This window comes from Typopeltis vanoorti, chromosome 8 (genome assembly GCF_054136105.1).
Source record: "Typopeltis vanoorti isolate ZY-2024b chromosome 8, IOZ_Tvanoo_1.0, whole genome shotgun sequence".
Lineage (NCBI taxonomy): Eukaryota > Metazoa > Arthropoda > Arachnida > Uropygi > Thelyphonidae > Typopeltis > Typopeltis vanoorti.
Window position 1 is genome coordinate 128,373,292 of NC_143556.1, and position 27,247 is coordinate 128,400,538.

Below are 27,247 nucleotides of genomic sequence, written 5' to 3' on the forward strand. Positions count from 1 at the left end.
GCTGAAATATCTGGCAGTATATTAAATATACTTTTCTTGTGCTAACATGTAGGTAATTCTTAGTTAATCAAGGTGATGTGGAGAACTTGCAGGACGATTTAAATAGGCTGTCAGTATGGCAAAATATAACTGCCAAAAGGTTGCTAATGTAGCCCCTAAGATTACTTGGTTATTGAAGAACACATTAACAAGTAGAAATAAGGAAGTAGTTATTCCTCTTTATAAGGTCTTGATATTACCACATCTGAATTATTGTGCTCAAGTCTAGTCTCTTTTGTTTCTTGGGGATGTAGAAGCAGTGGAAAGGATTCAGAGGCGAGTGACCAAGATGGAGAGTGGCCTGTGGAATGTTCAATATGAGGGCAGATTGAAGGTGTGTGGATTTCAAAAGTTGTTTGATAGGGGAAAAAAAAAAAGAGGTGATATGACAGAAACATTTAAGTTGCTCAAAAGGTTTTATAGGATAGATGCAGGGGAAATGTTTCAGCACTTGGCTAGAGGGACCAGAACAAGGAGTCATCCCTGGAAGTTGAATAAAGTTGTGGTTAGTAGGGATATGAGGAGTTGATTTTTTGCCTTGGAGAGTGGTGAATGAGTGAAATGGGTTGCCAGAGTCGGTTGTGAGTGCTTTGTCTGTTAAAGGGTTCAAGGAGTGATATGATAGATTGTGTGTATTGATTGGGTCTCCCGTTATAAGTCTTCGGACTCCATGGAGGTGCCTATATAATAATAATTAGTGTTTTTTGTTTAAGTGGTGACTTAATCTGTTTCAAAGGTTCCTGTAGGATTTAATCTTCCAACTTCATTAAGGCATTATCTGAGATCCTGCAGGTCATCACAACTGACAAATGGTACACTGGGTTGGACTCTCTCATTTCCACAATCAGGAAATCTTCAGGCAAAGGGCAAATTAGCTCTTTGCTCGATCCTCCTATATGTAAGCTTTAACCAACATGGGGTAATCAATAACCAAAGCAGAAATGAAACATATGCAGCTACAGTCAAATAATAAATTTTTTTTTCTTCTTTTTCTTTGCAAATTATAGTGTAACATGAGGTACAAGTTTATTACCTGAAGGTGGTTTTTCAACATCACTGCAAAATGTAAGGGGTTGTCCATCAGGAGATAACCTTAAAGCAACAGGATGCAAGATTCGTGGATCCTATATCAAAAGAAAACCCATTTTACAAGCATTCTTTGTTAAAATATTATAATTCTTAGATATACTCAGCATGAAAAATACCCAACAGGAATTACATTATCTGCTTGTTATGTGACAAATGGTAGCATCATTTATTTGTCCTTTGATTTGTCTCAGATCACTGGTGGAAATAGAACATAGAACATGATTATTTCTTAGTGTTGTCTAGAAAACTGACAACCTAATTTGAAAAAAACACCCTTAAATTTTTTGGTTTAGTAAAAATCATCTTTGTGTCTGGAGCACATACGGTGACAAACTGCATTATAATTAAATGTGCTGGTTCAAAACTCAAGAACTTATGACAAATGCTAGTAATTACTTTATGTCATTGAAAAAAGTATTTTATATTCTACTATAATATTCTTGTTCATTCAGTAACTTAATTTTAAAAATACTTCAATGTTCATATATGTAATCATTTACAGGCATCAAAACCTGATCTGCTACTGAATCACAAATGGAATCCTTCAGAACTAGTCTACTCCGGATATTCCCACATCTTGCATGATGCTTTCTGTAAAAAAAAAGGATGAACATGCACTTTTGTCAAACTAGATGTTCCTTATTAAATGTTGTCAAGCCTAGAATCTGCACTTTACCATCTGTCCTGGTTCAAGATTTCCTTGCCTTTCTTTATAGCTTTCATTTCTTTACCACTTTCCTAATTTAGACAGCCATGCCGTCCTCTTTGACTACTTATTTCTAAAAAAGTCAATTTCATATAGTCTACTTACCCAAAATCTGCAATTATCATCCTAGAAGATTGAAAATAATAACATAAACTGACTTCCTTTCTGAACTGCACAGATCAAGCCAGAAAGGATACTGATTCATATGTAATGATCTAATGAAAATTGTTAACCTGCCAAACACGATCATTATTTTTCAAGTATATGACGTTTCCTTAACCAGCTCTTCCTCAAATTACATTATAGTTGTTTACTTCTCCTCTTTGAAATTTCAATAATAATCATATCCATATCTCCTTTTCTACAGACTGATCTCCAACTAACCAATATCACTTGTGCTATAAGAAACTACAACTGCATCACAATGGATGACCAGTGAGATTTCTATTCCTCTTTTGTATGGTCAGATTACTGTTTCTATTGTGATTATTTCAGTTATTTGATCAGAGCAAAAAAGGTGAAATAATCAGAGTAGAAATAGTGGAGGTTTGCACTGGGGTGAGGAATGAATCATGATTCATTCCTCACTCCAGTGCAAACCTTCACTGAAGTCCTGGTTCTCGTTGTTGTCCATGATAAAAATATGGCATATATTCAATGGGTCAAGTGAAAAACTCCAGCTTCTCACTCAGCCTACATTATAACCCAAAACAAGTATTAAAAAAAAAAAGAAAAAAAAAAAGAAGCAGACTTTCTTAGGGCTGAATGGATTTAACTTATCTCCTGAGGGTAATTCCAATAAATTTACTTCCTGTTCAACTAGCAGGCAGACTATTGGTTCCTCTTGATGGTACCAAGGTGACATCCATATATAAAACAAATCTCTTGGCATCAGCCTTTTAATCCCACTCCTGTATAGACAATCAACCCAATATCACCTCCTACCATGAAATGCTCACAGCATGGATTCTCTAATCTTTTTCCAAAATGACATCAAAAAGATCCTCAGTGATCATGATACAAATAATTCTCTAGTTCAGATACTATCCCTCCAGTTTTGTTCAGAACTTGTGCCCCAGAATTAATATCCATCCTATATCACCTACATGAACTGTCATACTCATTTGACACCTCCCCAACAGCATGGATGAAAGTCTGTCCTTTTTCAAAAAAGGGTGATAAGTCATCCAACCAAACTATCATCTCATTGTCCTAATTTCAATACTCGATGATATGGATTCCATCCTTCTTGTTCATAGTGGACCTCCTTGCTAAACTTACCCATCTTTCTGAACACAGATCATGGAAAGATTTAGAAACTGGTTGCCTTGATATTGCTAAGACATTTGTTGAAGTGTGGCATCGTGGCCTTCTTACCAAACTGTCATCTTATGGTCTTCCCCTGTCCTTTGTGATTGGATTGACAGCTCAGCATCCTCTAATCAGACAAGAAACTTTGTCAAGAAACTTTATCAATGCTGGAATACCCAAGGATTTTGCTTCATGATTCAAGATCTTCCGTAACTAATGTCTTAAACACTGATCTCTTTACCATTCTCAAGGGGAAGTGAAGATAATCCAGTGAATTTAAATGTTATCAAAACAGCCTGTGTCATTACATGTAAGAAAGATCCTACTTCGTTACCTGTTATTTAGGTATATAGCTTCCTCAACCTCCAAAAGACTTGGTATTCTTTTTCATTAAAAGCATTACTTCCATCCAGTTCAACTCTTTATAAATCTCAAATCTGACAGATCTCAGAAAATTGTTTTCAAATTTGGGAAGATGCACACAAAATCTCCTAAGAAATACTTGATGGTATAGAAATGAGGGAATCCACCTAATAGGTTATCCTCTCTCTCTCTCTCTTACAGAATCTTTTCAGTCATTTTCTTGCAGGTGCTCTGTTTCTATATTATGCCCCCCTCTTTTTTTTTTTTTGTTTTGGTTTCTCTCCAACTTCCATGTTTTTATGGGAGTTGCTCTAACAAACTGGCCACTACCATTCTTCCGCTTTCCTGTATCATATTAAGAATATGAGCAACTGATCTGTTGAGAGTCCAACTTTACACTTGTTAAGAGATTCCTTCTTTCTCATTAACTACCTGCCCACATGACACTTATGTTATCAGCCTCATGACTTCTGTGCAGGATTAGTGTGTCTGCGTGCACACACATGCACTACAATTACTGAGGTCAGAAGAGCAATTATTATATGTATCAGCAGCCTAAATACCACCATTTTAAGTTTTATGTCCATCTTTCTCTCAAATCTTTTTTTTTTTTTGAAATGGTTCTAATTACAAAATAATATTATACCCTCATCTTCTAAATGAAAGAAAAATAAAACTGAATACATGAAAAGAAATTATTAGTGGTATTAAGGAGAATAACTAGAAGCTTTATATAAGCTCTCTATAGTGAAATAAGTTATATCAAAGAGCAGACAGATAATGAAAAAAAAAAAAAAAAAAAACCAGACACAAGATTCTACACTGAACGACTAAATATTTTGAAGGAAAAAAAAAAACAACAACAACAACAAAAACGGAGATGACAGAGCCTTTTCAAGTGATTTTGCAATACATGAAAACATTTTTTTATTACATTTACTGACTACAATTATACAGTGGAACCTCGGTTGTCGAACACAATTTGTTCCTAAAGGCTGTTCGGAAACCGATTTGTTTGAAAACTGAAACCATTTTCCCATAAGAATTAATGTAAAATGGAATAATCTGTTCCCGAACCCCAGATGACTGCTTATTTGAACCTTCACAACAGTACTTCATGCATAAAATTGCATACAAAACTAATGGAAATGCAAAAAATCTTACATAAAAAGAATAAACACAATAAATAGATAAAATATAGACAAAAAAGGGTGATCTCTTTCCACAAAACTTTGCACCTCATTCCATTTCACACACATTTCTTTGATCAAAGAACTAGGAATACTCCCTTCTTTCCTTTGTCTCTGAAGACATTTCTTCAGGGCCGGTTTTATCATTAGGCGAACCTAGGCAATCGCCTAGAGGCGTTAAGATTACGGGGCCCCAAATTTTGCTACATAGTTCGGAGAAAAATTACAACCTACGAAAAAAAATTAGTAAAACCTTGATTAATAATTATTTTTATAAGTATCCATATGTGTAGGTGTACGTGTGCTTGTGTGAGTATGACAAAATATATATATATAGAGAGAGAGAGAGAGAGAGAGAGACAGCATATGGGGCGCCTAAATTTTCTGTGCCTAGGGACATCAGATACTCTCGTACCGGTCCTGCATTTCTTCAATCACCATCTTTTGCTGCTCCTTCTGAAGGTGTTCCAATTCTTCCATGGCGAGCTCATTCCTGTGGTCCTCCACATCAGCATGGCAACTTCCAAGCCTATGCTTTTGCCCAGAGACACAACATCATCAACAATGGCAACATACTCAGCCTCAAAGCCCTGAATGTCTCTGTCTGCTACACAGTCTGGCCACAATTTCCTCCAGGCAGAGTTCATGGTCCTGTAAGTCACTTGCACCCGGGCTTTGTCAAGAATATTAAGCAATGGAGGATATTGAAGTGATTTTTCCAGAATTCTCTGAGTGTTAATTCTGTGTCAGAGGTCACTTCAAAACACCTTTGAAACAGTGCTTTGGTGTAGAGTTTCTTAAAGTTCAAAATGACCTGATGGTCCATGGGCTGGATTAGAGGAGTTGTGTTTGGGGATAGGATAAAATCATACTCCTCCACCAACTCGTCCTCTAAGCCCAGAGGGTGCATTGTCCATCACAAGAAGGCATTTTAATGGAAAATTTTTATCTTGAAGGTACTTTCTCACATTTGGGGCAAAGACTTCATGGATCCACTGAATAAAAAAAACTTCTTGGTTACCCAAGCTAACTGTTTCTTGTTTATCCAAATCAGCAACAATTTTTCCACTTCTTCAATCGTCTGAGATCTTTGTTTAGTAAGAATTTTAACTCCTTTTGCAACATCAGCTCCCTTGATCACCTCTTTGTTTTTGAGTATTGCATAGATCATTGATATCGCCATACCGAACTGCATAGCAAGATCCGAGATACAAACGTCATTTTAATGTTTGGATAAGATTTCTCTATCACCTCTCATTTATTTCTCATTTCACCTCTATCGTGGTTCTAACAACTTTTCTTTTCACTCTGCTGCTATCACTGTCCTTCTTCGGTCCCATGATGGCTTATTTAATAATAATTTATAAAAACAGCAAAACACAAAGAAAATCAAGAAAAGGCACTGCAAATTCTAGCAGGTGTCTGGATTGAGAGGAGGTTGCGCCATAAGTGACGCTCTCCTGCCATACGTCTCAGCCTGGGGGATCACGTGGTTGCTGGTTTGCCTGTTCGGAAACCGGTGCATTTTTGGTTTGGAAAATATGTTCGGGAAACGATTTGTTCAAGATGAGAGGTGTTCGACAACTGAGTTTCCACTGTATTTTCATTCATTCATTCATCTTCAAGGCCCACCTTTCCTAACTGGATTGTTGGGGCAGCAGCTGCAAGAGGAACTTCCAATGGTCACAATCCTCCACCACAAAGCTCGGGTGTTCTGGTGGGACTTCCAAACGTGTCCATCCAAGGTTTTGGATATAATCTATCCAGCGAGTCCTTGGCCTTCCACGTGGCCTCCCACCCTCTGGCTTGGCAAAGAGGGCTTGCTGGGGGAGCCTCTCTTGTGGTATTCTGACCAGGTGCCCCTACCAACGTAACTGTGATCTCTCAACATGGAGAAGCAACGGTTGAGTATTGAGGGTTTCCCGAATTGCAGAACTTCTGACTGTCGAGTCTTGTCAGCCCTGCAACCCCCTCGAAGGAACCTCATTTCAGCCGCTTGGATTCGTGTCTGCATTCTTTCGGTCATTACCCAACTCTCATGACCACAGGTGAGGATGGGGACATAGACTGTATTGAAGACAGTCAGCTTTGCCTTCTGGCTTAACTCCCGCTTCAATACTACTGAACGGCCAAGCTCCCGCAATATTGCACTTGCTGAGCCAATCTGAGTATCTAGCTCTTGGTCCCACTTTCCATCACGTGTGAATATAGACCCAAGGTATTTAAACTTCTCCACCTGCCTCAGTGGGACTCCACTCACAAGTCGAGTGCACTGGGATGGTTGTCTTGAGACCACAAATGTGTCAGTTTTGGCCACACTGATCTTCATTCCGGCTTCTGCACAAACAGCTACAAACATATTCAGGGTCCACTGGAGGTCATCTGTGGAAGAGCTAAGCAGAACTAGGTCATCTGCAAAAAGCAGACGTCCAATGCTACATCTTCCAATTCTGACACACTCACTGCCTTGGCTGTGCCTATCAATCCAGTCCATAAATATTATGAAAAGGAGGGGTGACAGAACACATCCTTGGCGGAGGCCAATGGAGACTGTGAAAGGTTCAGACTTTGTGCTGTTTACCCTGACACAAAACTCCGGGCATTCATACAGGGACTTGATGGTGGCTAATCGTTGGCCATCCACTCCATACTCCTGTACTACTTGCCAAAGCTTATCCTGAGGAACCCCGTCATATGCCTTCTCCAAGTCCACAAAACATGTGTAGACAGTCTTGGCATATTCCCAAGATTTCTCAAAGACTTGCCTTAAAGTGAAGATTTGATCAGTTGTGCTTCTACCAGGATGAAAGCCACACTGTTCTTCCTCAACTATGCTCCTGCACCTAGTGTATACTTTCCCAGGCAGGCTGAGCAGAGAGATGCCACGATAGTTGCTGCAATCTCTCTGGTCTCCCTGCTTGAAGACTTGTATTATTATCAATTATATATATATATATATATATATATATAATTATATATAATATGATATATAATCAATTACATATATTAAAAAAATACTCAGGGACACTAACAAAATATGAATTCTGGTTTAATTAATTTATCTAAATTAAGTAAATTTTATTATTATTATTTTATTCACATAATTGATACAGTCAAAACAAGATATCATTTTATTATTATTATTATATTGACTGCAAGAATTTTGCATAAATTAAACTGATATTGACACACACAGTACTTCTAACTTTTATAAAAACAAGTTTTGATCAGTAAATTCTTACTGTATTCAGTGTTTACCTTTGTGAATTTGTTCTGATGGAGAAGGCTACCCAATATTGAAAATTGTCATTGTAACAATTGGTTGGGAAGCACACAACGTAACACTTGCAGGATATGTGTCTGTACAATTAAAGGATTTTTTCTTATCTTTGAAGTTATGGAAAACACTTCATTCATTACCATTCTTTTCATTTGGGTAATGCTACTGCCATTTGATTTTCTTATCAACTGTTCCAGAAATTTATGTCCTGGCCAACCACTCTCTCTTACCCATCACCTTTTGATCAAAAATCAGTTTTAATGAAATTGCTGTGGTACAGAAGATATCCTATCTATTTTTGTTTCTTTATTTTCCACTGTCCTAATGATGATTCTATTCTGTCTTAATAGAAATGGGGGATGGAAAATCCCTTTATGTTTTTAATAGCCGGGTACGAAACTCGAATCGAAATCCATCATAATCCATAGTTTCATGCCGAAAAAAACTATCGGCAGGCTCAAGTATGAATGATCACTTGGATAGTACAACACGAGGGCAACTCCATGCAAAGGTGGAGCAAGCTCCCTCACTAACTTTAATATTCTTTCATAATGTAAAACCCAGCTCCTAAGAGATGTATATATTGTTTGACATTATGAGAAGAGGTCACTACCCAGACCGGTTTCAACCTTTATTGAGGTCTCATCAGTGAGTAGGTAGACCTGGAATATCAAGGTTTTAAGTGAACAAGAACTTACATACCTCTACTATCGAATTGCTGAAGTGGTGTACTCCTATACACCACTTCAGTAATTATTAGTTATATATTAGTATTAGTACTCCTATACACCACTTCAGCAATTCAATAGTAGAGGTATGTAAGTTCTTGTTCACTTAAAACCTTGATATTCCAGGTCTACCTACTCACCGATGAGACCTCAATAAAGGCTGAAACTGGTCTGGGTAGTGACCTCTTCTCGTAATGTAAAACAATATATATATATATATATATATATATACATCTCTTAGGAGCTGGGTTTTACATTATGAAAGAATATTAAAGTTAGTGAGGGAGCTTGCTCCACCTTTGCATGGAGTTGCCTTGTACTATCCAATTGATCATTCATACTTGGGCCTGCCAAGAGTTTTTTTTTGGCATGAAACTCTATGGATTACGATGGATTTCGATCCAAGTTTTGTACCCAGCTATTAAAAACATAAAGGGATTTTCCATCCCCCTTTCTATTAACATGTTCGCCGGTAAAATAGCCCTTTGGCTTATTAAATTAGTAATTAACTATTCTGTCTTATTTGGAGTACTTCCTCAGTCACTTTTTTTTTGTCCATATAAGTTTTAGTACTCTTTCCAACAACAAAATACTCCAATATACATTTTTATGAATCTTTTTTGTAGTTCCAAATTTATGTTAGAAGAGAATAAATATCACCTTCGTTGAAGCTTCTGTTGTCACCGAAATACTACATCTGGTCTCTTTCACTTCTAGAATCTTCTATCATCACATAGTCTGAAAATTTAAAACTTCAAGTACTGTTTCACTGTTCAATAAGAACTTAGTAACAGTTTAACTTGTGGGATTCTACTTCTGGCAAGAACTTGAGTTATATATTAGTATTTACAGCCACTTTTCACAAAATTCTCTCTATAACCAGCAAAATATTTTGCAGTTTTTTTCTGAATCAGCAATCACAATGTCATCTGCAAATCTAATTTGGAGTACAATATGGGCATTTATGAGTAGATTAGACACCATTTCCACTTTTATTTCATTTATAGCTTCTTCAATATAAATTACAGAGAAGAAGGGACAGGAAACACCCTTGCCTGAATCCTCTCCTAATTTTAGCACTTTCAGAATTAATTTCTTTTTCTTTGTTCTGAATGCCACTTTATAACTTAAGCTATGTTGAGCTTTGTATAAGTTTCGATTAAGACCATAAAGATTACGGTTTTAAGTCCCCTCCACCCCTTGATTCATAGTAATGGTTTCTAAAATCAAAGAAACTTAAAAATTCTAAATGCCATCCCATAATTTCCCAAATGTTTGTCAAAATGTGACAGTGGTATCGGCAATCCCCCACATGGCTTAAATCTGTTGTTCTTTTTTTTTTACAAATGTTTTCAACTATTTTTCTTACCTTTTTTTTAAAGCATGCTTGTATAAATCTATCCTGAAAATCTAAGGGAAATTCCTCTTTGATTTTCACAATTTCTTTCTTTTCTTTTTATAAATCAGTATAATGATAGCTTCTCCAATCATTGGGACTTGTATATCTGACCAAGATATCTGAATTGCAGAGTGCAGCAACAGTAAAACATTTTTAAAAATTTTTAAATTTTATTTTTATGTGAATCCTATCCACAAAAGTCTGTTAGCCTATAGTACATTTAGTGTTATTATCATGGGTAGAAGAAGGGTTAAAGTAGGCAGTCAATCCAGAATCACTACTCTATAGCCCATAGAATGAACTTTTTTCAAGCCTTGTCTCATATTGAGTGATGAAATTAATAATTACCTAAAGACGATGGATTCTAACCCAATGTCTATTAGTTGGAGAAAAGACATGCCAATAACTTGGCCATCTAGACCGGCATCCATATTGCCATTTCAGGTTTCTGATGACTTTTTTTTTTTTTTGACCTCAAGTGTCAATATACATATACATAAGTCTGCCATAAACATTGTTACCTCTGCTTTACCTGATCCAGCTCATAGAATTGTGCAAGCCTGGTTCCATTAGTAGTGTTATGCACAGCCAACATTCACATGTTTATCAGTAGAGAGAGAGTGTGTATGTGTTATCTAGCTGTATGGATTAACATGCATTTGAGAGATTATGACATCTGTGTAGCTGTAGTAGCACTTCACAAAGTTTTAATGCAGTCACCTGTTCTTTTCAGCATGCTAGAAACACCCAGAATCAGTATGTTTGTGTATCAGACTATTAACCATTATAACAATACAGAAGGCATATCTGACTGTAAAAGAACAGGTCAACCATGTTGCATTAGGAGGCAAAAGCTTGTGAGGGCTGTGAAGGTATGCCTCTGCTGTAATCCTCTGAGAAGGTAGAAAGTGATTTAGTGCTAGATGAATACTTCGCAAAGAACAATGTCACATGTACTAACTGATGACCTGGGGGTGAGAAACTATTATCGTTCTTCTGGACAATTCTGAACACCACAACTTATGTGGCAGAGGGTGATAAAATCAAAGGCACTTTTCCTGCAGTGAATGAACAACAGACACAAAGATATCCTCTTCACAGATGAGAAGATTTTCACCATTTGAGTGTTGCTTAACTGCCAAAATGATTGAGTATATTGTCCCAAATGATCACATAGCACCCAGGATTCAGAGAGGTCATCATGCTATGTCAGTGATTGTTTTGGTGGGGTGATATTGGGGTTATCTAAGTTGCATTTCTTCTGTGAGAAAGGGGTCAAAACTTCTGGCAAGTGTACCAACACTGTGCTGGAACCTGTGGTATAGGCTCTGAACATCTTGTTTGTCAGTAGGGCAGTGGACCTTCCAACAGGACTTGGCCCCTGAACACAAAGCAAGGACCACACAACAATGGTTTGGAGGCAAATGTGCCCACCCACATATCACCACCTGAGTGGCGATCTGGAAGTTCTGATCTGAATCAACTGGGACTTCAAATTGTGGTCCTTGAAAGAGTAGCCTATAAGAAATGACACCCCCCCCACCATCGCCAGTCTGAAGTTGGATTTGGAGTGAGCAGTGGCAGCATTTCTGAAGGATGTGTGACATTTCAAACATGGAATGCTACTATATGCACATTATACATGTAGTTCGTATGTGCTGTAAATCATTTACAGCACATACAAATTATAGATTAGGTACTCCTGATTGCATTCTGGATAACATCAATACAATACACAGTTCAATGTAAAATATACTTAGCAAACTTCTCATTTTCTACCTTCAATCCATCTGCTGCTGTTCTTTTGAATGACCTTTCCCATACTGTTTTTTCCAACAAATACAACCTCCAGCTTTACAAGAAACAGTTTAGCTGCCACTTCTTCTCTTGATTCTGCATACAACATAGTCCAAGGTGTGTCTTCTCTCATCTCCTCAGTCACCACCTTCATCACAATATTAAACAGGAACGGACTTAATGCTGACCCTTGATGCAAGTCAACTGTCACTGAAAAACTTTCTGTCTCTCCCAGGCAGGTTCGAACTCTTGTCTTCACATTTCTGTACATCTCCTGCACCAACCTGACATATTTCTCTGGTACCGTCTTCTCCCTCAGACACCTCCAGACTTCTTCCCTTGGTACTCTATCATACGCTTTCTCCAGATCAATAAATACCAGATGTGGCTCCCGTTGTTTCTCTTGAAACTTTTCCATCATCTGTCATAACCCAAAGATAGCATCTGTCATCGATTGACCAGGCATGAAGCCAAATTGCTCCTTTGCAATCTCCACCTCCTTCCCCAGTCTTTCATCAAGAACCCTCTCTAGGATTTTCATCGTGTGGGACATCAACTTTATTCCTCTGTAATTCTTACAGTCTTGTGCATCCCCTTTACTCTTGTAGATGGGGACAAGAGTACTTTCCTCCATTCCTCGGGTATATTTTCCTGTTGACAAACTTTTATTAACAGGTCAAACAGCAGGTCAATTCCCTCTTCCCCCCAGTGCCTTCCATGACTCCAGTGGGATCCTGTCAGGGTCCACCAATTTTCAATTCTTCATCCTCTTTATGGCTTCCTCCACTTCCTCTACTAATGTTCTGAACCATCCCCTCATAAGGCTCCCCATTTCTCTGCGAGTCCTTACATTTTCTTCATTCAAAAGCCCTTTAAAGTACATTCTCCATCTGTTTCTTATATCCACATCCCTCCTTAATACCCTTCCTCCAGTCTTTGATCTGCCTCACATGTACGATGTCCTTTGATGCATTATTTCTACATTTTGCCAATTGATAAATCTTTCTGTTCTTCCTTTGTTTTTAATTGATCATAAAGGGCTTGAAATGCCACAGCCTTTGACCATGAGTTGGTCAAAGATCAAGGTGATGTCGGTTGTGTTTTCTGATTGGAAAGGCATCGTCTCCATTATGAATTTGTATGATGTGGTCAGATGGTAAAAAAAGAGTTGTACCAGGAAGTTTTAGCGCATTTGAGGGATGCTGTGCGCAGGAAGAGGCCTGAATTGTGGGAAAAACCAGACTTGGATGTTGCACCACAACAATGCACTGGCTCATGTGTCGCTCCTCATCTGCAGTTATATGACAAAACATCAGACATCAGTTGTGTCCCATCCCCCCCCCCCCCCCCCATTTTTTGAACTTAGCCCCAGCAGACTTTTTCCTGCTTCCTAAACTTAAAACCACTTTGATAGGACGTCATTTCCAAACCATAGAGGAGATTCAGGAAAATGCGCCAAGAGAACTGTGCACCATCACAGAAAGTGCATTCCAACAATAGAAGAAACATTGGGAAGGGGAGAGTGCTTAAAATGTTGTAAAATTGCTGGCCTGGTTGGCCAAGTTGATAGCGTATCCGCTCTCCAGCGAAAAGGCTGCGGGTTCGAATCCCGCCATGGGAATGGAAGTTTGTATTATCTGTGGAAGTACCGGTGGTGGTTGGCAGTAGATGGCATTGGTGTAGTTGCAGTCAGCTGGTGACTGAATGGCAGATACAGAGTTGTAGAGAAGGTGCCCTCCCTCGATGAGTCCTTGGACTCCCTGGAGGTGTCAAATAATAATGATAATAATAAAATGACCAATAAAGTCTTTATAGCAAGAGTTTGGTCTTTTTTTGAACATGTCTTGTATGTTGGAGGTTTAATGAAGAATTAACAGCACCAGGAAAACATTAAAAACTAATTTTAATGCTTCTAATATTTCATCTTTCACTGAGATATCTTCAGGGATTACAAATAACACTTGTAACATACACACAAAGACAACACAATACTTAATGAAACACACGGGTGACTCAAATTCTATCTAGGTGGTGCAATGGACATTTGTGTGAGTTGTGTGTGTGTGTATAAAAGCTCTTTAGGAACATGAATATGATAAATCATCCAACACTAACCTGGCAAATCATTTAGCTAATCTCTGATTTATTTCTACAAATGGTTCATAAATAATATAATAAAGAAAACAATATAACATGAATGCTGGCATGTTATTATAGTATAACAGTTGTGTTTATGGTTCTAGTTTTTCTTCATTATTTTTCAATTGCAGAATTTAAAGTGAACACACACACACTTATTTTGATAGATAAGTGTGTGTGTTGTTTCAATATAATTAACTTCAAGCTTTCGCAAACTTTCCAGAAAGATTGAAAAACCTCACTCTAAAGACCAAACACTTTTTTCACATTAGTTAGTTGTTGAAAGTTTTTCTACTTGGTTATACTATAAATTAAAGATACCAAGAAATTATATACTTGGTTTAATCCTTTATCCAATTGTAAGCAAACAAAAGTTTGCACCTGAAGTATCTTCAGGACTGGGGCAACTCATGGTAAAGGTGGTATAACTTCTCATCACTTGCAAGGTGTCTAACCTTAATATTATATCTAATACTCTGGATTAGAGATAGTTAGTTGTTGAAAGTTTTTACACTTGGTTATACTATAAATTAAAGATACTAAAAAATTATATACTTGGTTTAATCCTTTATCCAAGTGTAAGCAAACAAAGTTTGTGCCTGAAGTATCTTCAGGACTGGGACAACTCGTGGTAAAGGTAGTATGACTTCACATCACTTGCCTTAGTGTCCCATAATGCAAAGCACAACTCCTTGCAGGCATGTAGAATGCTATGCATTATGGGAAGGGTCACTACGACCGGTTTTGACCTTTATTGGGGTCTCATCATCCCATTGAGAAAGACGAATGAAAGCATAATGAACTACACAACATCGGTTTTTGACCAATATTCTATCATTCATAAGGAGAGAACTGAATGGTCTGACCATGTTTGATGGGCAGATAACAAGTTTATCCAGAGTTCTTACAAATAAAACTGACAAGAAAAAACCTGCAAGAGGATCCCATAATGAAAGATCTAAGACAGCTGGGTGAACATATTTCTCCAGATAGCCTACAACAGTAAAAGATGAAAAAAATCAGGAAAATGCAAAACTAGACCTAAATGGCCCATTAAGATGCTGAAGAAGAATATTTCTAAATGATTGCTGCAAGAAAGTTTGTGATTTAGAAGCCTAACAAGGAAGTTTCCAAACTGCAGTCTTATTGGTACTCTGTTATTCTTTTTAATATTATTCTGTTTTTATTTATTGATAATTAACTGAAATTATGTGCACCTTTTGTTATTGGGGTCAAATATTAATTCCTTTTTGTTTTTTTCAAATTCTCTTGTTGACTAAGTTAAACTGAATTACATTTTCTTTAAAAAAAAACCAATGCACCAAATTAAAGAATCTCTTGCATGTCTCAAAGGGTCATGCAAATTTCATGTAGAATAGCACTAGTAATTGTTGAAATGAATGGCTGAGTGGTTAACATACCAGCTCCCCAACTAACAAGCTGTAGATTTAATTGTTGTTGTTGTTGGGGGGGGGGGGGTTGTGAACGTTTACAAATGCCTTTAGCTGGGTCTTGAATTTCATCACCTGGAGTGAGCCCACTGGCAGAATTTAGCAGATATTTGAAGAGGTCAGAAAAGTTCCAAGTTTGGTCTCAAGTTGTTTTCAGATTATGCAAAGAAATACATTTATTTCTTTACATAATAATAATAATAATAATAATAATGAAATAAAACAACCTTTGGCCCATCTACAGCATACTAATTTTGGAGGTTTAATGGAGAATTAGCAGCATCAGGAAAACATTAAAAACTAATTTTAATGCTTCCAATATTTCATCTTTCATTGAGACATCTTCAGTGATTACAAATAACACTTGTAACATACACACAAAGAGAACAACTTAATGAAACACATGGGTGATTCAAATCCTATCTAAGTGGTGCAATGGACATTTGTAGGCAGACTAGGATGTAAACTGGGACTTCTGATGATTATTGTTTCCCAAATTTTGGGGAGTTTTATGCATATGTATTTGTTTAAATTAGGTTGATTTCTGGTGCCGCCACAGATTCTAAAAACAGTCTTTTTTTAAAAAAATTACTATGGTGGAGCATGGTGGTTTTCTTCCAGAAGATCCTGTGAGTTGTATCCAATACATGGTCTGAAAGACCAGATTGACCATAGTCGCGATTGCAGATGTCCAACCTGCAGGAATATGGTCTTTGTATACTCCAGGCACTGAGAGAAAGAGAGAGGAGGGGAGCTGATCTTTGGTAGAATTGATAAGGATAGCAAGTTTCTGGTGGGGCTTAAAAGCAATGTAGAAGTTATACTTTTTTTAAAGACCTGGCTATTTTTTCCAATGTGCCACGGATGTAGGGAGATGGTGATGGCATTTCTGAAATCCTTCTGAAGTGATGGCCAGGGAATGGGGGAAGAACTGATTAATTTTTTAATTCTTTAATCACTGTAGCCATTGGATAGGAAGGTGTTGTGCATATGGTTGAGTTCAGTTGAAAGAGAGGTTCCACTGGAAGAAAGATTATAGGCTCTGTTGGTTAGAGTTTTAAAGCTTAAAAAAAAGTGATGTCCTCCCAGCACTTAAGCCTTAATACACAGCTACAGTATACTAATGTATTATATGTTTACAATCTTTAGTGGGTGGGAGTAATATATGAAATGCTGGCTGGGAATTACAGCAGAACTCCACTGTTTTCACCAGGAAACCAACGCAACAAAGAGTCAGGGCAAGAGCAAATTCAAGCTGAGCAGAATAAAAGATAGTCACTAACAACATGTCAACAGAAAAGAAATGGTACTGGCATAAGAACTGGAGAAATGCCACACTGACATTTCTAAAACAGAGCAAAAACAGGCAAGGTTTTTCTAAATAATAACTACAGGATGTTATATTCAGAAGAAAAAGAGAAGAACAAGAAGTACCAGAAGAAATGGATTAGACAAGAAATACTGAAGTTAATACAGGAGAAGAGAATGCTGAAGATACGAAGGGATACATCAGAACAAATAGAAGAAAGTGTAACGAGGTGATAAAAGAAGTTAGAATGGATACGATGAAATGGTTAGAAGCCCAATGCAATAATATAGAACAGCACTATGGAGAGCATAAAACTAGGGAGGTGTACAAAATGATTAGAACCATTAATAGAAGGTGGCAACCAAAACTGATCACAATTAAAGATGAAAAAGGCAAAGTATTGATGAATGAAGATAAAATTGTACAGCAGTGGACAAGATACTGTAGTGAGTTATATGAAAAAAAAAAACTAGATTTAGATAGCGTTGGAAAACTGACTGAAGAATTGAAGCAGTAATCACTGCTAGGTAATGAGTATAATATGGACATTTTAAGAGGAGAGGTAGAAAAAAGCAACAGGATGGCTAAAACCACAATAAGAATCCTGGTAATGATAACATCACTGGAGAAATGATTAAATATAGTGCGAAAGTATGGTTACAGAAATGCACCAACTATGTAATATGGTATGGAAAGAAGGGAAAATGCTGGAGGAGTGGGTGAAATCGATATTAGCGACGTTATACAAGAAAGGAAATAAGCTAGAATGTAAAAAATTATAGAACAATTGCTTTGACAAGTCTCCTTGGTAAGGTGATGATGATACTGACAGAAAGAATGAGAACACAATTGGAAGCATACCTTGCAGACGAGCAAGCAGGATTTAGGAAGGATAGAACTACAATTCAATAGATTTTGACAATAAGGTTAATAGCAGAGAAAGCTAGGAGAAAAACACAAACATATATTTGCTTTGTTGATTTTCAGAAGGCATTTGACAGTATCAACCAGAAAGTGACATTAGCAAAGCTAGAATCCTATGGAACTGATAGAAAACTAATATTTTCTTCTTCTCTTCCGTCTAAGTCTTGAGCAGGATATTCCATTCTCTATTCCTTGCTGTTCGAAAAAGTTCCTTATATGGTCTGCATCCCAAAATGTTCTTTATTAATTCAAATTAAGTGGATATTGAATCCAACATTATTTCTTAGCCGAATAAGAAACTCAAAGATAGAAAACTATAGAAGTTCGGCGAGTTCAAGCATAAGCCAACAGGTGGTACATGCTGGTGCAACTCGTAGTAAAGGTGGAGTAAGCCCCGATCACTGTCCTTAGTATTTTCCCCATCATGTAAAACACAACCCCTAGGAGATGTAAGCTGTAATACATTATAGGAGAAGGTCACTACCCAGACCGGTTTTGACCTTTTTTTGAGGTCTCGTCAGTGAGTAGGTAGACCTAGATGTAAAATACTGCGGTTGCAGTAATCCAAAGCTTATTTCTTTACTGCACGAGTCGCCAAAAGGTGCACTAATAAATTACTGAGATAAAGAGCCAATAGGTTTCACTTTGGCAAAGTAAATTTATTCAAATTAAGTGGATATTGAATACAACATTATTTCTTAGCCAAATAAGAAACTCAAAGATAGAAAAAAACTTTTGGCGACTCATACAGTAAAGAAATAAGCTTTGTATTACTGCAACCTCAGTATTTTACATCTAGGTCTACCTACTCACTGACGAGACCTCAAAAAAAGGTCGAAACTGGTCTGGGTAATGACCTTCTCCTATAATGTATAACAGCTTACATCTCCTAGGTTTTTTTTTTTTTTTACATTATGGGGAAAATACTAAGGACAGTGATCGGAGCTTACTCCACCTTTACTACGAGTTGCCTCAGCATGTACCACCTGTTGGCTTACGCTTGGACTCTCCGAACTTTTATAGTTTTCTATATTCGGCATGAAACTCTTAGGTAGATTTTCTATCTTTGAGTTTCTTATTTGGCTAAGAAATAATGTTGGATTCAATATCCACTTAATTTGAATAAATTTACTTTGCCGATCAGTTGGAAAAGTATTGATTAGGATGTTAGGAAGTCTGCCTGCACCCATGCATACAGTGTGACCAAACCATCTCAGTTGTTGTTTTCTAATTTTTTCTATTATTGTCTTTTTATACAATAATTCTTGTTTGACTGTGCTGTTTGTTTTCTTTTCTATCCGACTTGTTCTATTTATTTTTCTTAAGCATTTCATTTCAAATGTCAGCAGTTTTTTTCTCCTCTCTTTTCTTAAATGTCCACGTTTCTGCTCCATAGATGACTGTTGGTATAATTATTGATTCATATAATTTGATTTTGGCTTGCTTAGATATCTTGTTTGTTTTCCAGATTTTCTGTAATTTTTACATGGTGGTCCATCCTATCGCTATTCTGTGTGTGATTGTTTCGAGTTCATCTATTGTTCCTGTTAGTTTCTCTATTTAGGGTGGCTGAGATGGTAGTTCTGTTCCTCTCTATTTTCATTACTTTTGTATATTTATTGTCATATGTTTTACAGGTTTCGTTTAGCTTGTTTATCAACCTTTGTAGTTCATTTGGGGTTCTTGCAATAAGGATGAGATCATCTGCATATTTGATATTATTTATGTTTAAACCATTGACATTGATTCCAGGCTCATTGTCTATTGCCTTCTTTACAACTTCGCCTAGATATATGTTGAATAGACATGAGGATAATGGGCATCCTTGTATTACTCCTTTTTGGATCTCTATAGGTTCTGTTGTGAGTGTGTCCTTTTTAATTATTGCATTCGTCTTAGAGTAATATTTTATCAGAAACTATTATATATTTATATAATCTGAGGATGTCCATGCATATTTATTATTAGGGCGTTGATAGAATAATGTATTTGTGATCATTAGATCATTTGCTTTACAGAAGTGGAGTAATCGTTCTCCTCTGTCGTTAAGCTCTCCGTATCCAAATTTCCACATGACATCTTTTTTTGTCTGATGTGAACTGTCCTATTTTAGCATTAAAATCTCTCATCACTATCATGAGTTCTCTAAAACTCATGATAGTGATGGAATTTCTGGAATTATCTATTTCCTGTTGTAGTTCTTCATAGAAAATTTCTATTTCTTCCTCTGAATGGTTACTGTCTGGTGCATATATTTGGATTATTTTGTTTGACCTTTTTCTTTTGCTTGAAATTTGGCTGCGAATATTCTAGGAATTTTTATTTCAATTACTGAGTGTGTTAAGTTTTTTCTCGATTAATAACGCAACTCCTTCTCTGTGTATGTTATCTTTTCTTCCTGAGAAGTATAGTCTTCCTTCTGGTAAATCCATCTCCACACCAATGTGTCACTGATAAACCTAAAATACTCCGTTTCAGTCTTTTTAAATTTTCCTGGACTAACTGCAAGTTTCCAGTTCGGTATAATGATCTTATGTTGAGGATGGCTATGCGTTTCACATCCTTTGCTGACCACATTGCTGATTTCTCACCTACTCTATGTGGTTTTCGAGTAGGTGCGTTGGCTGTCCCATACGCAGTAGTACAATCTCTGTTTGTAGACTTTCTCCGGCTAATGGAAGTTACTGGTATAATAATGTAGCTAGCTTGCCATGCCTCTGCTACATCCTTTGGTCCATGGCTCGTTATTCTTTATTCAGAGCAACCCATTTGGGTTTCCCCCATCTGCCACCTGAGGGATGCACCTGGTAGGAATGTGGTCTCTCCCAAGAGAAAAACTAATAGCTATATTAAAAGATTCTAGCACTGCTAATGTCGCTTTCTGACATTAGCAGTACTAGAAAGAGCAATGGATAAAATTAAGGAAGATGCAAAAGGAATATCAGTATATGGGATGAGAATTAACAATCTGAGATTTGCAGATGACATTGTTATTATTGAAGAAGACGAAAGAGAACTACAAAAAACATGAAACAAAAGATACAAACAGATGGAATTGATATAGAAAATGCAGAACAATTCACATATTTGGAAAGTAAAATGACATATGATTTGGACTGTAAAAAAGAAATAAAGAATAGGACTGCAAAGAACAAATCTGAAGGCCACAGATAGATAGCATCTGGAAAAGTAAAGTGATCAGCCTGCAAACAAAATTAAAGAGTACTGGAAACATACATCTTTAGCAGTGTACTATGTGGATCTGAAATATGGGTGATAAGGAATCAAGAAAAAAAATTTTGGCAATTGAAAGAACTTGTTACAGGAAGATTCTAAGAACAGGATGGGTATACAGAAAATTACAAATGAAGGGCAACAGAAGCTGCAATTATTTGGATGCAACTGCAGAATGAGTGAGGACTGGAAGATAAAGACATTCATGTTTGGTGTTATGGATGGTGTAAACAGAAGAGGTAGACCATACAGAGAATGGAGAGACAACATAAAGGACTGGTGTGGAATGGGTGTGCAGAAACTGTGACACTGTGCACTGGACAAAGAAAGGTGGAAGAAGATAGTGAAGGAGGCATTAGACACCAACAGACAGTGAGCCCATGGTTCGTGATGATGATGATGATGATAGCATATTCAGGCAACGGCAATCAGGAAAATTCAAGAGTATTCGACACTCAACAGATATAATCTTTTAGAATAACTTCAAAGTGTGATCTCAGCCAACATCAAAATGGAGATTATAACAACAATTAAATGTGTCTATGGTCTCTCAGAAGGTTGATTCTGGAACATTAAATATATAGAAAAACTTTGGGAGAATTTGGAGAAAAGGGAAAAAGTTAATAATATTAAGTACCTGTTAGATTTCTGTTCAGGATATGGACTAGTCATCACTAACCCCACGTTCCAACATCAAGATGTGCATAATTTCACATGGAGACATCAGACAAGAATAAGACAAGTCTCATCATGTTATTGTTAACAGCTATATCTTCCTGACGGTTCAGGATAAAAATGAATACCATACTGAAAATCAAAATAAGTAGAAAGTTTTAAAAAGAATGAAAGTCGAGCAGCTTTGAGAGGTGAACTATACACTCAAATATACATATATTATTGGAGGAAAAATGAATGAGTTTGAAAACAAAAACAAAACTCTGGAGACTAAGTAGTAAATGCTGAAAAAATATCAATGGATTCAGTCAAGAAGACATGCAATGAATGGACTCAAGAAATTAGAGAAGGCAGTTCTGGGAAAGAATATAGTGAACACAAAGATTTAGGAAGTAAATTGGCATGTGCTCGGAGAGAATACAAAGAAAAAGATAAAGCAAGCCATACACAGACACAGCTGCACAAAAGTCAATGGACTTTTGTGCAGCTGTGTCTGTGTATGATATGTAAGGATAGATATGGAAGATAAACTGAAGGTGATACAGTATTCTGGATAGTTCTGAAAAACCTTAGAAATGAAGGAATAGGTACTGAAAAAGGAATCAGAAATAATATCAATGATAATAAAACTGAAGATATTCTTGATATCTGAAGTAATTATTTTGAAAGACTGTTAAATGATAACAAGCAGTGACAAAAAATATTGAAGTGGAATACAATCAGGAGCCCATATCAACACTTGAAATAATAAAACCTTTCTAAAAACTGAAAGTATCAAGGCAGTGGAGTATATATTAGGCAAGAAATGCTCAAATATGGAATGTAAATGTTTACAGTGGATGGGCTACATAATTCAGAAGGACAGGTTTTATTTATTTATTATTAAGTGAGAGAGTATGCCTACCTTTTGTTTCACTTGGCTAATTTTAAGTTAAATTGAATCACATCACTTTAAAAATTATTCTATGAAATAAAAAATCCCTCATACACTCTCAATTATGTAAGTTTCGTTTTGTAGAAGACAAACATGCCACATTCCTTTGCACAGATGATCACTATAGGTAAAGCTAGCATAGTATTCGTCTACAAAAAGGGACATAAAAGTAAATGTTATAATTACAAACGAACTACCCCATTGAGTGTTATATGACAAGATGCAGGAGGAAAGCTAGTCAGAATGCTGAAATTATACAGCATAAACAGGATATCATGAAAAGCAATATAGTCTATATCTAAGCTTTAAGTCAGCAGTTAGAAGTGAAGAGGTACATAAAGATGACATTGGTTTCCATAAATTAAGTCATAAAGAGAAAAATCACGAAAACTCAAAAACTGTACGTTGAATTTTTATGCAATTCAGTGAAAAGAAATACCTACAAAAATTACAAATAAATATCTTAATTCAGTAACAAATGGGTACATAAGGGCAATGGTCAAAAACAAGAGGTCAAACTGCCTCAATAAAAAAATGTGGTCACCACTCATAATGTTCCATAATGTATATAATAGTGTCCAGTAGCTCAGTTGGTAATAACAACCATTGACCCTGTAAAGCTCTTTCTAAGTCCTTCAAGGTTTTCAGTAAGGGGGAGTGAGAGCAGAAATTATGTCTACCTAGAGCATTCTAGACATGCTCAATAGGATTAAGGTCAGGAGACCTGGCTGACCAATTCCATATGTATGAAAGTCTCTTCTTAAAGTCACTGATCCACAAGCTTTGCTTGACGAGGATAAATGCTGGCCTGATTGGCCAAGTGGTCAGTGTATCTGCTCTCCAGCCAAAAGGCAGTGGGTTCGAATCCCATGTGGGCATGAATGTTACAAATGGGTAACATCTTTTATATCTGTCTGTGAAAATACTAGTGATGATGGGTGGTAGACACTGTTGGTGTACATGATGGTAGTTGCAGTTTATTGTAGTTGGCGGACTGAGTGGTGAAGACAGTTGTAAAGCAGGTGCCCTCCCTCAATGAGTCTTTGATACCCCAGGAGGTGTTATGTAATAATAATAATAAGAAATGCCCCCCCCCCCATGAACATAGAGTTCCCAGAATATCACCACTGTAAGTTACAGCATTCATGATTCCGCTAGGAAGCACACACAGGTTGGTGCATTGACCCAACAAGATGCTACCTTAAACCACCATACTACCTCCACCATAAGTGTCCCTGGTTCTTGCCAGATTAGAGCAAGCTTCATATTGCTTTGTACAGCAAACTGAGTTGGTTGGTTAGTTGGTTTATTAGCACAAGGGCAGCAAAAGTCATAGTTCATACAGCACCATAGCAAATGTTACAGTTGAACACAAGGTATGAATAAATAGTCAAAGATAAATTAGCAAATAATATGCATGTATAAAGTGAAGTAATGCAGTATCTACATATAAATACATTTATAAATCAAATGTGTTTGTATAAATTAATTCTTTGTAAAAACATTACGTAATTTGTGTAAGTCAGATACTACCTGAGTATATTATGGCTAGATAGGCAAAAATTTCATTCCTCTCTCATGTGAAGTGCTGGCACTCCACCAGAATATGACAAATGGTAAGACATGTTGCATTTTTCACACACAGGTGGGTCATCAGCCCTCAATAACTAAGAATATGTCAGATGACTGATCTATGAAGCCTAGCAAGAACAAACCCCCCCCCCCCCCGCTTTTTATGTTGATTAGACTACTGATACTTAATTTTGCTCATCATTCAATTTGTTTGGAAGTGGTTCCTGGCAATTAGCTTTGATATGTAGTCTGTATATGGTACTGTCAAACAGTATGTCAAAAAAAGCAATTAGCTTATCTATCAGTTACATCTGCAGTCTCATTTCCCTTAATTCCAATGTGGCAGGGAATCTGGCACAACCGGATATCAAAATTAAGGGTCTTAATTTTATACGACAGGTGTAACACCTCACAAAGCACTGGATGTCCATTATACAGTGTAAAGAACCCAATGAGTCTGTATAAATTACACACTTTTGGTAGTGGTTTTCTTTTACATGCACAAGTGTGAGCTGAATGGCATGCAACTCTATTGTATCATTACTGCTGTCAGGTGTAGTCTGGTTGGAGATAGTAATGTCACAAATGACAGCAGCACAGTCAACAGAGAGATCACAGATCTTAAGTCATCAGGATAAATGGAAAAGAAAGAGTGTGCTGCTTTGTGTGCATTAAACAATTACAGGTAGACAGATGATGGGGATGAGACTTCTGTAGTTGACAAAGAGAGAGGTTGCAGGATGGAGTGCAAACCTGCCATGGAAAGATGCTGTTATGTTTGGTGTAGGCAATGTTGTCAACATTCATGCCAACAGCTTGCACAGTCTCTTTAACGCACATACAAAAAAGACATACGGCAGTATGATATTGAGCTTACTGACACAGAGAAAATACACTAGTCAATATAGGATGCTCTTAAGACACAACTGTTTCTAAGTAATAGAGCTGGTTCATTTGCTTCAACATAACGACTTCAAGTGGGCAATATGTGAAAGGTATCTGCTATCTGTATACCCTGATGACAGATGGGATCCAACCATTGCAGGTTATTCTGCCTTGCAGAACCATAGACTTGAAACCCATAATCCAGCTTTGAACATATAAACATACGATAAGATAAAGCAATGAAGATTGATCTGCACTTTTCTTTTAGTTTACAAATGTGTGCAAGGAATGTAAGTTTTCTGTCAAAGAGGAGTCCCAAGTTCTTGGAATAACAGTTTGACAGAAACGTACAGACACTTTTTTCTGCTGAAAACCTAAACCCATTACTAAGAGTCCATAGAGAGAGAGACATGATCAATTGCATGCTGAAATTGTCTCTTGATTACCCTCGTGTTATGAGAGTGACAGTAAATTTTGAAGTGATCAACATACATAGCATTGCTTACAGTAGGAGAAAGATGTTCAGTGATTGAGTTAACTTTGATAGCAAAAAGTGTGACACTTAAGACAGAGTCCTGGGGAACATCATGTTCTTGATGATATGACAGGATAGCATATTTCCCACTGACTTGGAAAGCTCCCATGGGTAGAAAGTTTTTGATAAATACAGGAAGGTGCTACTGAGACCTAGGTTATAGTCTTTTAATATGCCATATCTCCAGGCTGTGTAATAAGCTTTTTTCCATGTCAAAGAACACTGAAACCAGATGTTCTTACTTCAGGAATGTGTCTCTTATACAAGTTACTAAATGCACCAAAATGGTCCAAAGATAAACAATGTCTACAAAAACCACACTGCGTATTGGAGAGATCACCTTTCTAAATACTACAGAAGTCGGACAATAACCATTTTCACCATCTTACAAAAGCAGCTAGTCAGAGTAACAGGTCAATAATTATTTGCTTGTGTTAGATTCTTTCCTGGTTTTGGGATAGCTATGAAAAGTGACTTATGCCAAGAATCCAGAAATGCTTCCTCTACAAGTATTCTGTTGTATATTAAGAAAAGGAAATCTATAGAAGATGATGGAGGATGTTTCATCATTTCATAATGGATGTCATCAGGTCCTACTGCACTAGGGTGGAACAGTAAAAGAGTTCTTTTTAGTTCCTCCTTAACAAATGGCCAAATGTATGGCTCAAGACCATTGGTAGAAAAATTTAGCCATTGTTTCTCTTGGTGAACTGTCAAATATTAAAAATTCGGATGATATGAATCTGTTGCTGGGATTCTGGCAAAATGTTTTCCCAAAGTCTGCAGTAGCTTTGGGATCAGCAACAACATCTCCATTATGGTGTAAGGTAAACAAATGGTGTATTCTGTATCTACCTTTCATTTTCCAGATTTCTGCATTGGTAGTTTGATTAATTGATGAGTTAAATTAGATCCAAGATTTGTTTTTGAGTCTGACATCTCACAATGTGCTTTGTCCTGAGTACACTTAAAAGCTATTAAATTTGATATGGTGGGGTATCTATGAAATATACCCCATGCTCTGTGTGTTTTGGCTACCTGGCTTTCTGGGTTCCAGCAAGGCTTTGGATAGAGTGGAAATTGAGATGATGTTTTTGGAATTGAGGCTGTTGCTGTCTGGACAGTGCAATCTTACTGCTTTGTTCAATAATACAACCTTGTTCATTTGTGTTGGCATTATTCCACAGTGTTGTGTTCATTAAAGACGACCAAAAATAATATTGGTTGAATTGCAAGAGATAAGGTTATCAAGATCAATTTCATTTAATTCAGCACCCAGTAATAAATAAATTGAACATGCTGTAATAAAAACATCCTACAAATGAGTGAATCGCTACTGATTCCAGAGCAGTATTAAGCTGGGATTGATGAAAAGGAGTATGAATATCTGCTAGGATAGTACTCCTCCATCAGCAGGACCACCTCCAATTCTCTCCTTGCATACAACAGTGAAATTCCTTAAGGCAGGGTCCTCACTGGATCTTAAATATGTTTCCTGACAGAAACAGGAAGTCTTGTTTCTGCAGTAAAACCTTGCTTTCATTGATATTCTGGCAAAACCCATGCCAGTTCCATTGTAAAAATTTTCGTATTGCTTTAGCTTTGTGGACGTCCAGTTTTTGGGAGGCTGAAGGCTTACCTTTATCAGGTTTATATTTATCAGCTGATTTTGGGAAGTATGGACAGC

At 36.9% G+C, this 27,247-nt stretch overlaps 1 protein-coding gene across 4 annotated transcripts in view; it reads right to left on the reverse strand.

Moving 5' to 3' along the window:
- The window catches only part of LOC150104343 (ralBP1-associated Eps domain-containing protein 1-like), a 485,081-nt gene that overhangs the window by 228,512 nt on the left and 229,322 nt on the right, over nucleotides 1-27,247 (reverse strand). For all 4 annotated transcript variants that reach the window (XM_090396932.1, XM_090396933.1, XM_090396930.1 and 1 more), the window contains one exon: nucleotides 1,073-1,163. In XM_090396932.1, the coding sequence (XP_090253058.1) occupies nucleotides 1,073-1,163 (91 nt within the window). The remainder of the gene's footprint in view (nucleotides 1-1,072; nucleotides 1,164-27,247) is intronic.